The 11,209-nt window shown below is 55.1% G+C and overlaps 2 protein-coding genes across 4 annotated transcripts; one reads left to right on the top strand and one right to left on the bottom strand.

The window, feature by feature from the left end:
* The first annotated feature begins 5 nt into the window (after positions 1-5).
* Ssna1 (SS nuclear autoantigen 1) lies at positions 6-1,470 on the top strand. Of its 3 annotated transcripts, none has more exons than NR_130647.1 (3): positions 6-152; positions 337-536; positions 900-1,470. NR_130647.1 is itself a non-coding variant. In NM_001303617.1 (3 exons), exons 1-3 carry the CDS (start codon positions 112-114, stop codon positions 1,005-1,007), a joined length of 360 nt encoding a protein of 119 aa, NP_001290546.1. In that variant the 5' UTR covers positions 6-111; the 3' UTR covers positions 1,008-1,470. The 3 variants fall into 3 exon arrangements, 2 of the variants coding, with proteins under 2 accessions (NP_001290546.1, XP_087508686.1); NM_001303617.1 differs by having other exon boundaries at positions 6-163; XM_087652560.1 differs by having other exon boundaries at positions 49-163; positions 337-422; positions 900-1,449.
* A 1,306-nt stretch (positions 1,471-2,776) lies between these two features.
* On the bottom strand, positions 2,777-10,245 carry Tprn (taperin). The gene is made up of 4 exons (NM_001024309.2): positions 8,377-10,245; positions 3,606-3,828; positions 3,412-3,518; positions 2,777-3,308 (listed from the first exon to the last, which is right to left on the bottom strand). The coding sequence occupies exons 1-4, from the start codon at positions 10,243-10,245 to the stop codon at positions 3,246-3,248; spliced, it is 2,262 nt and encodes a 753-aa protein (NP_001019480.2). The 3' UTR covers positions 2,777-3,245.
* Positions 10,246-11,209: the final 964 nt, after the last annotated feature.

Raw genomic sequence — 11,209 nt, 5'->3', positions numbered from 1 at the left:
GCTGTGGCGCAGTCGTGACGTTCGCTTGCTCGCGCGCGCTGTGTAGGCAGTGCGCAGGCGCGGGCTTGGCGGTGCAGGCGGCGGTTGAGGCTTACGGACGCGGTGCCGACCATGACCCAACAGGGCGCGGCGCTGCAGAACTACAACAACGAGTTGGTCAAGTGTGAGCGTCGGGCGCTGAAGGCCGCGGGGCCGGGGGCCGGCCAACCCACACACTCGGGAGGCTGCGTCGACATGCCTCACGAGCTCCGCTCTGCGGCCTCCCCTCTGTCGTGCTGGTCGGGGTCCGAAGTTCACGAGCCCCAACCTACAGCTCTGTCTTCCCGCCCACCCTAGGCATCGAAGAGTTGTGTCAGAAACGAGAGGAGCTGTGCCGGCAGATCCAGCAGGAGGAGGACGAAAAGCAGCGGCTACAGAATGAGGTGAGGCAGCTCACGGAGAAATTGGCCCGCGTCAACGAGAACCTGGCGCGCAAGATCGCCTCTCGCAACGAGTTTGACCGGACCATTGCGGAGACAGAGGCCGCCTACCTCAAGGTGGGGCTCTCAGATATGCGTTGTCAGTGCCTCACTACCATCTGAGGCTAGGTAGGGCCCATTGTGGTTCAGAGGCTGTAGGCCGGACAGTGGGCTGTTTGTGGGATCCAAGAGAGTGAGCAGTGGTGTGCTGGACAGAGTACCATAGTGGTGGGTGAACTAACTCAGCCTGGCTTTGCAGGGTGGAAGAGCTCTGGGACAGGTGCAGGAGGGAGGATAATTTTATTGCCCCCACCATCCTCCATAACCCGTTGACTCAGCACAGATGGCCAGACTGAGATTCCCATCCTCCACTATCAGAGGCTGAGGCAGTGGGAATCTTCTTACCAGAGAAATAACACCCTTCTATTTCTCTGGCCCCAGATCCTGGAGAGCTCTCAGACTCTGCTTAGTGTACTCAAAAGAGAAGCTGGGAACCTGACTAAAGCCACGGCTTCAGACCAGAAGAGTAGTGGAGGCAAAGACAGCTGACAAGCCCTGTCTCAGCCGTGGCCTATGGCTGCTCCCCAACATGTCTGTCCTAAAGCATCTTTGTTCTCCATGGCCTCAGATGTCTTTTATCTCTGGTGCCCTGAGTGTCAATTTCTGACCTCCACCTGCCTTGAGTGACAAGACAAGCCCCAGGACAGTCCAATGGAAGATGTGTTCCCAGCTCCGCACTCACATGTGTTATTGGAACCTTGAGCTCCTGGTCAGCTCCATGAGGAGCCTCTTTCTGAAGCTCCTGTATCTCCTTGGGCTGCCAGGAATGTCTCGGTCCTAGTCCAGGTACTGTGGGAGCCCCTCACTTTGTCTCCTCAGCCACTAGGGCCCCAGGCCAGGCATATTGAAGAAAGAATCTTGGCTCCAGAACCAAAACCTTAGGGCCCATCCCCATGACCTCTGGTGTTTCAATAAAGGTTGTTTTGCAAGATCTGTGGCATGGCCTGCCAGCTACCATGTGTCCTGTTGGTAGGAGGAAGACCTGCAGCTTTTCCCTGACTCTCCTATCTTCAGAGCACAGAGCTAAAAGTTCTCACCTCACTCAGGTCAGCCCTAGCCTGGAACTTTCCTTGAAAAGCTGCTGCTGATATTTCCCCAAGTTCAGCACACAAACTACTATTCTGTGAGGGGCTTTGCTGTACAATGGTACTCAATACAGAGCCTGGCTCAGAGATAGAGACAGGGACAGTTCATCTCTCAGTACAAAGTTCTGTTTGGTCCAATACACTGCTGCTGCCAGGACCCATCTCCCAACCACATTGTTGCTTACTTCCTGTTTCCATGTGCCCTATGACCCAGCCCTTTGCACAGCTTCTGGGGAAGTTTGGAAGTATTTGTTGACCAAGAAGATCCAGAAAACAGCTGTGGTAGTTTTCACCTATCATCCCTTCGTTGAGGAAGAAGCCTTAAGTTCAAGGCTATTCAAGTGAGCATAGTAAACTGTAAACCAGTTTGGGACACAGTGTGAAACCCTTTCTTAAACAAAAAAAGTACCTATAAAACTGGGCTTTTAGGGGTTGGGGATTTAGCTCAGTGGTAGAGGCCTTGCCTAGCAAGCACAAGGCCCTGAGTTCGGTCCCCAGCTCTGGAAAACAAAAAACAAAAAAAAAAAAAAAAAAAAAAAAAACTGGGCTTTTATTTTCTTGAGAGAAACATACATTTTCACACTCTGCTTGAGCCTAGTCAAGCATTGTATTTGCTCTTAGGTGACAGGAAAAGGAGACACATTTAGTGTCTGTAGATGGCCCTATCTCAGCACTGGCTGCCAAGGCCTCTGAGAACAATTTCCAAGTAGGCAGCTCTGCATCTCCCTAGACTTTTGGGAACTCTGTTGCTACAGCCTTGTTACAGGCTTATAGGTCAGGAGGTATCCAAATCAAATGTGAGAAAAGATTTCCAAGTTTCCATTTAGCCCCATTCCTGTGTGATACACAACTAGCTACCTTACTAGGCTCCTGGCCCTGCACTGAATCCTGTCAATTACAGCACCCACCTTCCTCCCATCTGGCATCTAGGCCCCTGGGTCATGGAGTTGCACAGTCCAGACATTAGGTCCACTTCCCATGGTCCTAGCTCTGAGGGAGAAAGTACCAGGCTTGCAGTGGGGAGAGAACAAGAGTAAGAGGCAGACCAGCAAGAGCTCAAAGTGTAACAATGCCAGACTGAGCTCACGTTTTGCTTTTTTGCACACAGGTGCTCAAGTTAGGCCTCTACCTTGCTCTTAGACTGAGGGCTTCGTAAAGAAGGCAAAAGCAGCCTTGTTACAGTGCTGTTTATTGATTCCAATATCTGAGGGGAGAAAAAAAAACACCCTGCCATCTTTCATGAGGAGTGGCTGAGGTCCACCATAGTAGAATCATGAGCTTGGATTTCGGCAAAGAACAAATAGCTATGGTAGCCTCTTACTCCTGACAGTGGCCACTCCCCAAAAGGTAGAGGCTGAAATGTCCAACAGCACCTTGGGACAAGATCTGCTCAGGCCTCCACCTCATCACAGATGAGACAATATGGACAGATGTCAGCCTGTCCCACAGGCAATTCCCACCTGTTCTTCATTGGCGTGAGATTCAGATCTGGCCCTAAAGGCAGAAGGAGACAACACAGAAAGAAGGCAGGGAGAGCCAGGTGGAAGGGGCACAGAATACAGTCAGGGCTCCTGGGTATTGACTGGCTTCCAGGACCACCACACCTGGGGCTAAGTCTTGGCCATCCTGACAGTTGCAGGGGTCAGAAATAGAGGGCTGGCTCGCTGCGGAAGTCCGAGAGATCATTCTGACTGGCAGGTGTGAGCTGAGAAAAAGAATAGAATATAGCCACTAAGGCTCATTCACGCATCAACCCTTCCCCAAGCCAGTCAGCCTCCTTTGGTTGTCTGGGGGTTCACCCAGCTTACCATGACCTCTTTTGGTGGGAGCTCCACCTCAGTTGGAGCCTGCACCAGTGTCTGCTCCTGCCACTTGCTGAAGGCCATGGAATGCTTTGGAGTGTAGCTGGACAGACCTGCAATCCAAAGGCAACAGGTATGGGTACCTAGAAGTGTGGTCCAGGTTCCACTCCCAGGCTGCCCATCCCAACGGGTGTGATTACCTGAGCTGCTCTCAGGTCCCACACTGCTTACAAATGTGGCCCGGGGCAAGAGAACTGTGAAGGATTTCTCTGAGTCAGGCCCCACTTCCTCCTCTTCACCATCCTCTCCTTCTTCCTCCTCCTCCTCCTCTTCTTCCTCCTCTGCCTCCTCCTGGGCCAGAGAGCTCTCAGAAGGGTACTCAAATGTTGTGTGCAGGCTCTTGTCATTGAAGGAGATCTTCATCTAGGAGTGAGAGCCACGTCAGCAGGGGCCCTGCCACTCCGTTAAGCAAAGATGCTAAACAGGGAGAGAAGACCCTTCCACCAAGAGTTGTAGACTCCACCTACCCACCCTCTGCCTGCAGCAGCTCCTAACGCTAATTCCACATTCTGGGTGTCCGTGCATGAAAGAATCCTAGCACCAACCATCACTGTCGGGGGCCTGCTTCGGTTGGGTTGCTGGTGCTAGTGGGGAGCCCCACTTATAGAGTCTAGGGTACTAGCAATCCCATCAGTGATCCCAATTCCTCTACCCTACTGTGTGCCTCACTGGCTCCAGAATTTCATAATCAAAGTCTCCTTTCTCTCCTAGTGGCCTGGTTTTAAGGGACAGAAAGCTGTGGGCAACCCTGTCATGATCCTCCTGTCTGCTCCCTGGGCTGGGAGCCCCTCCTCCACAACTGATGACTGTTGAGGTTCCCAGTCCTCTGCAGAGCTCAGCAGAGGGTTGTGATGAACATGAGCACTTGCCTACAGCAGATGGAGCAGTCTTGCTGGGCTCGAAATATTAAACTCCTAGGCACAAGACACCAACAGCCAGCTCAGGTTCCCCCTCTTCCCCTGGAAGGAGCCAGAGGCCCAACCGGATGGGAGACTAGCCTGGCAGGGGAGTTGAGCCTGTCCTGAGGCAGCAAAGTGACCCTGGCATAGGTCACAGAATACACCAAGGGCCCATAAAGCGGAACACCTAGACTGTGAACCAGCATCCTGCCTCCTGCCCCTCTCAATCAATGGCCACACTTGCCCACATGACTGCCCATCGGAAGATACCCTGCCCTGGACCAGGAGGAAAAACCCCCGGAATTGGAGCTCCTGGCTTCTCGACCTGCTGGGGACGTCTGTTCTCCCAGGCCCTCCCTACTTTGGCCATCTATACACACTGATAGGCAAATGGGAACACACTCCTGGGGCAGGCAAAGCAGATGCTCACATGCTATACCCTGCTTTGGCCTCAAGGTCTAGCTAATCCTTGAAGACTAGATCATGTTGGAGACAAGTTAGGTGGGATCTGAGGGATGATGTCGCCTGGCCCTCCTGACTAGCCTTCTGAGATAAGTACCCTAGGAGGAGCCCGGGATAGTGTAGGGCCTAACATGTTGGAACCTTCTATAACAAAGTGGCCCCATGGATGGAGCCCTTGAAGCCCATCTCCTTACTACTGAGAATACAGGGCCAGATGCCAAGACCCAGCTGGATTAGCACACCCTCATTAGTCTGCATGACCAGTTCCCAGCAGGGAGGCTGAGGGGACAGACACGTGTGGGACAGTGCCTGGCACGGCCTGGCCAGGCTGGGGGTGGGGAAGCAGCTCCTAAGCCAGCCTGCCTCAGCTGGGGCCCAGGCCCCCAGTCACTATCTCCCTTGTCTCCTCTGGCATACCAGTATTCATTCCCCTTCCAGCACAGGTCAGTGGGTCACATGTAACTCATGCTTATAACCCCTGCTAGGGGTGGAGCCATGTGAGGAAGGCATGTGAGGAAGGTCCAGACAGGGATTGTCACAGTCACCAGTATCTAGTCACCAATATCTGGGGGACTTTACCCAGCACACCTAATGTGGCAGGCAGGTGATGGAACCTCTGGGCTTTCACAGGGCCCTTTTGTTCTCCCTCAACCTGCCCTACCCATACACACCCAGCTTGGGTTACCAAAAGGTGTCTACCCTGGGACTCAAAGCAGGGAAACTGCTCAACTGGCCCAGCTAGAGGTGATGTTTAGCTAAACCCTGCCCCCACTCCCTTGCATGCAGCCTGGCTCCCATCCCCCATTTGGCCCCCAGCCAAAGTTCCCAAGGGTAACAGGACAATAGACCAGAGCTACCCAACTGTGAGAGCCACAGCAGCTACACACCCCCAGGGCACACCCTGTACCAGTGAGATTTCAGGAATAAGGGGTTCCGGGCTCCAGAAAGACCATCTAGGGGTCACTCATGAGAAAGAGTTGGGTGAGAGAGACTGAATCAAGAGGAAAACAGGTGGGGTTGGGGATTTAGCTCAGTGGTAGAGCGCTTGCCTAGCAAGCACAAAGCCCTGGGTTCGGTCCCCAGCTCTGAAAAAAAGAAAAGAAAAAAGAGGAAAACAGGTGAGAGGACACACAGGCCAGCTTCAACTAGGAGAGGCAGGTGCAGACTGGAAAATGATGATGGCTCGGAAAGAGCCAAAAGGACAGACCCGCCTTCAGATGGGAGCCAGGCTGAGGGCCATAACTAGGTCACAGAGGTGAGGGTGGAGGTCACACTGCTGGGGAGGGTGGAGGGCTGAGCCCTGCAGACACTAACATGTTAGGGCGTGGTACAGGAACAGGAGGTGGGAAAGAGGAAGCAGCTGCCAGACAGGTGGGAGCCACTAGTGCTTCTAATAAGGGAAGGAAAGGTGAAAGGACACGGGGAAACAGTGGGGGCTGAGAGGCTGCAACATCCCAACTCAGGGAAGAGGGGCACAGACAGCCGGCCTCTTTCTCCCAATAGATAACCTAAATGAAAATGTTCCTGCCGGGCTGTCTCTCAGAGACACTGACCATCAGAGGCTGTAACAACCCTAACTACCTGAGCAGGGCTGGGTCCCTCTGAAGTCATGTACCCTCTGCTAAACTGCCATCCCAGTGAAGAGCAATCAATTCCTCAGTCATACCCTGGAAAGCCAGCAGCAATGCCACCAGGTCCCAGTCATGGTGGGGAGGGAAACCAAAGTGTGCAGTAGTTGCCTGAAGGTCCTCTGGGACCACCTACTCCCACAGGAAGAAACAGGAGTCTCACCAGGGCAATTACTTGGGTTTCAGAAGGAGCACCCTGGGTTTTCCTGGGGGCTGTAGGTAGGAGAAATGTCAGGGAAGGACAAAGTACATGAGGGCCTCACCCTGCACACTGCTCTGAAGGTTGGGCAGCTTTGTGCCCTTCCCCCTCCCACATTCTGTGTCTTGCTGGGCAGGGCAGCTGGTGCATGCATAGGCAGGATGGCACAACCAGCAGGTTGTGCTGCTACAGAAAGCCCTGCCCAGGCCACTTGGTCACAGGAAGCATCAACCATTTGGACCCCCAACTCCCTCCGTCTGGCCCAGACAGCCAGGATGCTGGCCAGGGTCCTACCCCAGCCCTGCTAGCCTTTAGGCCTTGTCCTGCTTTAGTGTTTGAGATCTGCATGAACAACTGTACCTGGCAGCCCTGCCCTTCTCACTTTAACCCAGCCAAGGGTGATTCTCGCAGCTGTCCTAGACAGGGACAGGAGAGCCAGGCCCTTAGGAGCAGCTTTTCAGTTTCAAGAAGCCAAGTGTCCCAGGATAGGAGCAAGGCTTTGGAAATTGGAACATGGACTCAGCTCCTGTGCTACGCGCTCCATGGCCTCGTGAAGCTCCCCAGCCTCAGCTTCCTCAGCTGTATAGGCTTTCACCACTTCACTTGTTCAACAAGCTTGGGGACGGCCACCTCACAGACATCAGGATCAGGAAGCAGCGAAAGATAGGGAAGGGCCTGGATCAATCTGCTCCAAGGACTTGGGGTAAAGAGCACAGGTGAGAGTGGGAGCTTATGTGGAAAAAAAAAATGTTACAGCCCTGAGTCTCCACCAGAATCCCCACCAAAATCCCCCCGGATGCCTGACATGGCAGGTGGAATTGGCAGGAGAGATGATGGCAAGGCCAACTGTGGCAAGAAACAAAATGTAAGGGAAAAAGAGTGAGGAGGTGACATGGCTTAGGACAAAAAGGTCTCCCCAAAAAACAGCATTAACCAGGGTGAATGTAAATGTAGACACTGCAGGTGCCATCTCAGCAGAAGGGAAAGGTGCACTTCCCTGTGCCTGCTGACTAACAGTCATGTGGGGTAGGTCTTGGAATTTGCCCCAGGGGACAAACACAGACCCTGGAACAATCAGGAAGAATCGGAGGAATGATTTCCTTGTGCCCAGAGGGCTCCAAGCCACTGGCCAGAGCTGGCCAGGAAATATAGCTCACCCTGGTCATTTGAGCCTCTAGGGGATTATTCTTGAGTTTCTCTGCCCAAGGCCCTGTTGACCATGTCTGGCATGAAGCCTGGGTTCTCAATCCATGCTTGCAGAAGGAAAAGGCCTGCCAAGCTCTGGCTCCTGGACCTTCCAGGGTGCTGAGAACTCCCTCCAACTGGCTTATGGGCTGTGTGCCCAGACTGACCTCAAAGTGAGGAGGACCTGCAAAAAACTGATTGGCCTTATCCTTACTATGTACAGCCAGGCTCTGGAGATCTGTCCAAACTAAACTCCACAGGAATATGCCAGCTACCTCCAAATCAAAGGCCAGGCCAGAGTCAACGGGCTAGGCTATTCCTGAAGGTAGACGGCAAAACTACCCTTTTCCAAAAGGATGCTGGAACCCTGCACTCCCTGGCTACTTCTCCCAAATCTCTGAAGTAAACAGTAGGCTAACTACAGCCTGGGGCTGTCAAAGTTCACAGAGGCCCTGGACTGGGCCCAAGCACACAGCCCCATTCTCCTGTGATTTATGGAGAAGGCATCTGTGCCAGCAGCCCTCTCCTTACCACTTACCTTTTTTCTGGAGGAGCCAGCCTTGATGAGGCAGGACTTCTGCAGGGCCAGGTAACCACCGATCACCTCAATCTCATTCACAGTGGGGTATCGTTTCTTTAGGGCATTCTCCAGGGTAGTGTGGGGTCCCGAGAGGCTATCAGCATCCTGTTCCTCTGCCCCTTGCTGGAACTGCCCATTAGTCTGACTTAAGTGTGGCTCCTGAAGGGTCCCTGGCTTCCTCTTGGGCACTACTGTGAAAGTGTTGCTACCTCGGTTGAGGAGCTCTGAGGTGTGCCCAGGTGTGGAAGGGTGCAGGTGGTACTGGGAAGGCACACCAACTGCTGAAGAGGGCAGTTTGGCTTCTTGAAAGGCCGCCTCCTCTGAGTCTACTTCATCAATGAAGGTGACTGGAAGTCCTGGCCTCACAGGCTCCTGGCCATTCTTGGTCAAGCCAGGAACCCCCAAGCCTTCAGCCGGCTCAGCTTCAGTAGTGGCTGGTAGAAATGGAGGTGGTGAGGCTGGCCTCTGCCTCCTAACAGACTTGTCTGTGTCAGAAATGGCTGGCCTGGGGCAGCCTCCCTCCCTAACTGCCCACTGCATCTCAGCAGCCAAGGAACTCTTCTCTAGGGCAGGTGCACCATCCACTGTAGACACCAGCTGGGATCCGAGCCCCTGGCTCTGAGAGGCCCAGCCCACCTCCCCCTTTGGCTCCTCGAATTGCCTCCCCGCCGCCGAAGGATAGTTCCCAGGGGCTTTGCGCTTGGGGATCAACACGAAGGAGTTGCGGGAGTTCACTCTGAGGTTGGCCAGGGCTCTGGCCTGAAGGTCCCCAATTGGGATAGTTTCCATGTCTGGCTTGGAGGATGGCCTTATTTCGAAGGAGTCATTGGCGCTGGTGGCAGAGGAGACCCACTGGCGCTGACTGGGAGTGGCACTGGCTGGGCTGGGCGCCAGGAAGGCAGGGGGCCCAACTGGAGTGGCACTTGGGGTCCCAGGGCTTGGGGGTGGGTGGAGGGAGGGTTCCTTTGACTCCACCTTTGGCTTCCACTTGCCCGGTACAGGCGGAGAGCCCGACAACCCATTGGCAGGGCCGGCAGGGGATTCCTGAGTCATGGGTCCATTAGAAAGCGAGCGATTGACCGCACTGCCGGGCAGGCCTCGGGGGTGGACAGTGAAGGAGTTGCTGCCGGTCTTTTGTAGGAAGTCGCTGCGCCGGGCCCCGGGGCCGGCAGTGCCGTCGGGGTGCGCGGGCTCGCAACAGGCAGAGCGCTGACCCGCGCGCTGGGCAACGGGGACAGGCGAAATAGGGGGTGCGGGCTGGCTAGGGAGCACCGGTGGGGCAGGAGCCAACGACCGATTGGTAGGAGCGCGCGTGGCAGCAGATGCAGGCGCCACGGGAAGCTGCGGGAGCGCAGGGCGGAAGCGCTCTGGGCTCCCGCGGCGGCGGGGCGCAGCAGGCGAGTCGAACTTTTCTAGCAGGCGGCTGACCCGGCCGGGCTGTGGCTCCTCGTACACCACTACCTCGGCAGCGCGGATGCTCGAAGCGGGCGGCACAGCGGGCGGGAACCCTGGCGCTGACTCGATGATGAGGATGTTGTCGGCTCGAATGGTCCGCACGCCGGGCACACGACAGTACAGCTCCAGCAGCTGCTGAGCGGGCCGCGCCCCGCGCCGCCTCTCCGATTCAAGTCGCATGAACGGGTTCTGGCTTAGTGGACCCAGACTCTCCGCCAGCACCAGCCGCTCGTTAGGCCCATCCGGTGCCGCTCCAGATCCCGGGCCTCCGCTCAGAGCGGCCAGTTTAGCTCGCCTCCGCTCAAGTATCTCCCGTTTCCAGGCGGGCATCACGGTTCGCGGCCCCGGATCGAGCCGCCCCAGGCCGGCCATGCTGCGGCCGTGCGGCCGCGACAGGACTGCACGGCGATCGCGCGTCGGACTGACTCTCAGCTACCTGCCTCAGTACCGCGCCGTGCCACGCCCCCCTTGGTAGCCGCCAATTGGGCAAGCGCGCTCGGACCTAAGGGCAGGACTACCTACCTATAGCAGAAGCAAACAGCCCAGTTGACTGGAGAATACCCACTAAACCCCTCCCCTTTAGCATTTTCATTGGACTACAACCGGCACTAGTCAGACCCTATTGGTGAAAGTCTGTGGACACCCAGTGAAGCGCTGCTCAATGGCTGCTCCTCACTTCCGCCTTTGCGCTCTAAATCCGGCGCCTTGGATCCCAATTAAAGTAGGGCTTGTAATTAAAGCAGGTATCGCCTAGCGGACCCTTGCGACCTAGGTGACCTTGGCACAGTTCTGACTTCAGTATACAAGCTGCAAGGGCCTTCCACCTTTAGGCCCAGGCTCCGCACCAATCTGGAGTCCTTGAACCGCTGTGGGCAGGCAGCCAAGGTTCCCTTTCGGACCTAGAAATGCTGCTTCTGAGATCCACTCGGGGAATAAAGAGTGTATTTTCGAGAATCTTGGTTTTGTAGGTCCCAGACTTACTGCGTGTATGAATATCTGGTTTACAGCTTGCCACCCACGGTTCTGCCAGGTATCCATTATGTGTAAGAGGCAAGGAAGCAGCCTTGTTTCTGCGCGCGCGCGCGCGCACGCACGCACACACACACACACACACACACGTTACACATTTAGGCAGTTCTGTCATGCAGAGAAGTACAAAAACAAGGGTAAAGGTCCCACTAACTCCTATTGAAACGCATACCTCCAAGAATGGGTAGGGGGGTAGTGACTCTGAAGGGTTACAACCTCACAGCTGATAAGTAGTGAAAACTTTCTTTAGGTAGAGCTGCATAATGCGGCTCCCTCCCCAGCATACACAGTAGGGCAACTGCTTGGA

Source organism: Rattus norvegicus, chromosome 3 (genome assembly GCF_021556685.1).
Source record: "Rattus norvegicus strain SHRSP/BbbUtx chromosome 3, alternate assembly SHRSP_T2T, whole genome shotgun sequence".
Classification (NCBI taxonomy): domain Eukaryota; kingdom Metazoa; phylum Chordata; class Mammalia; order Rodentia; family Muridae; genus Rattus; species Rattus norvegicus.
Note: the sequence above shows the minus strand (reverse complement) of the source record. Positions and strands in the feature narration are given on the sequence as shown.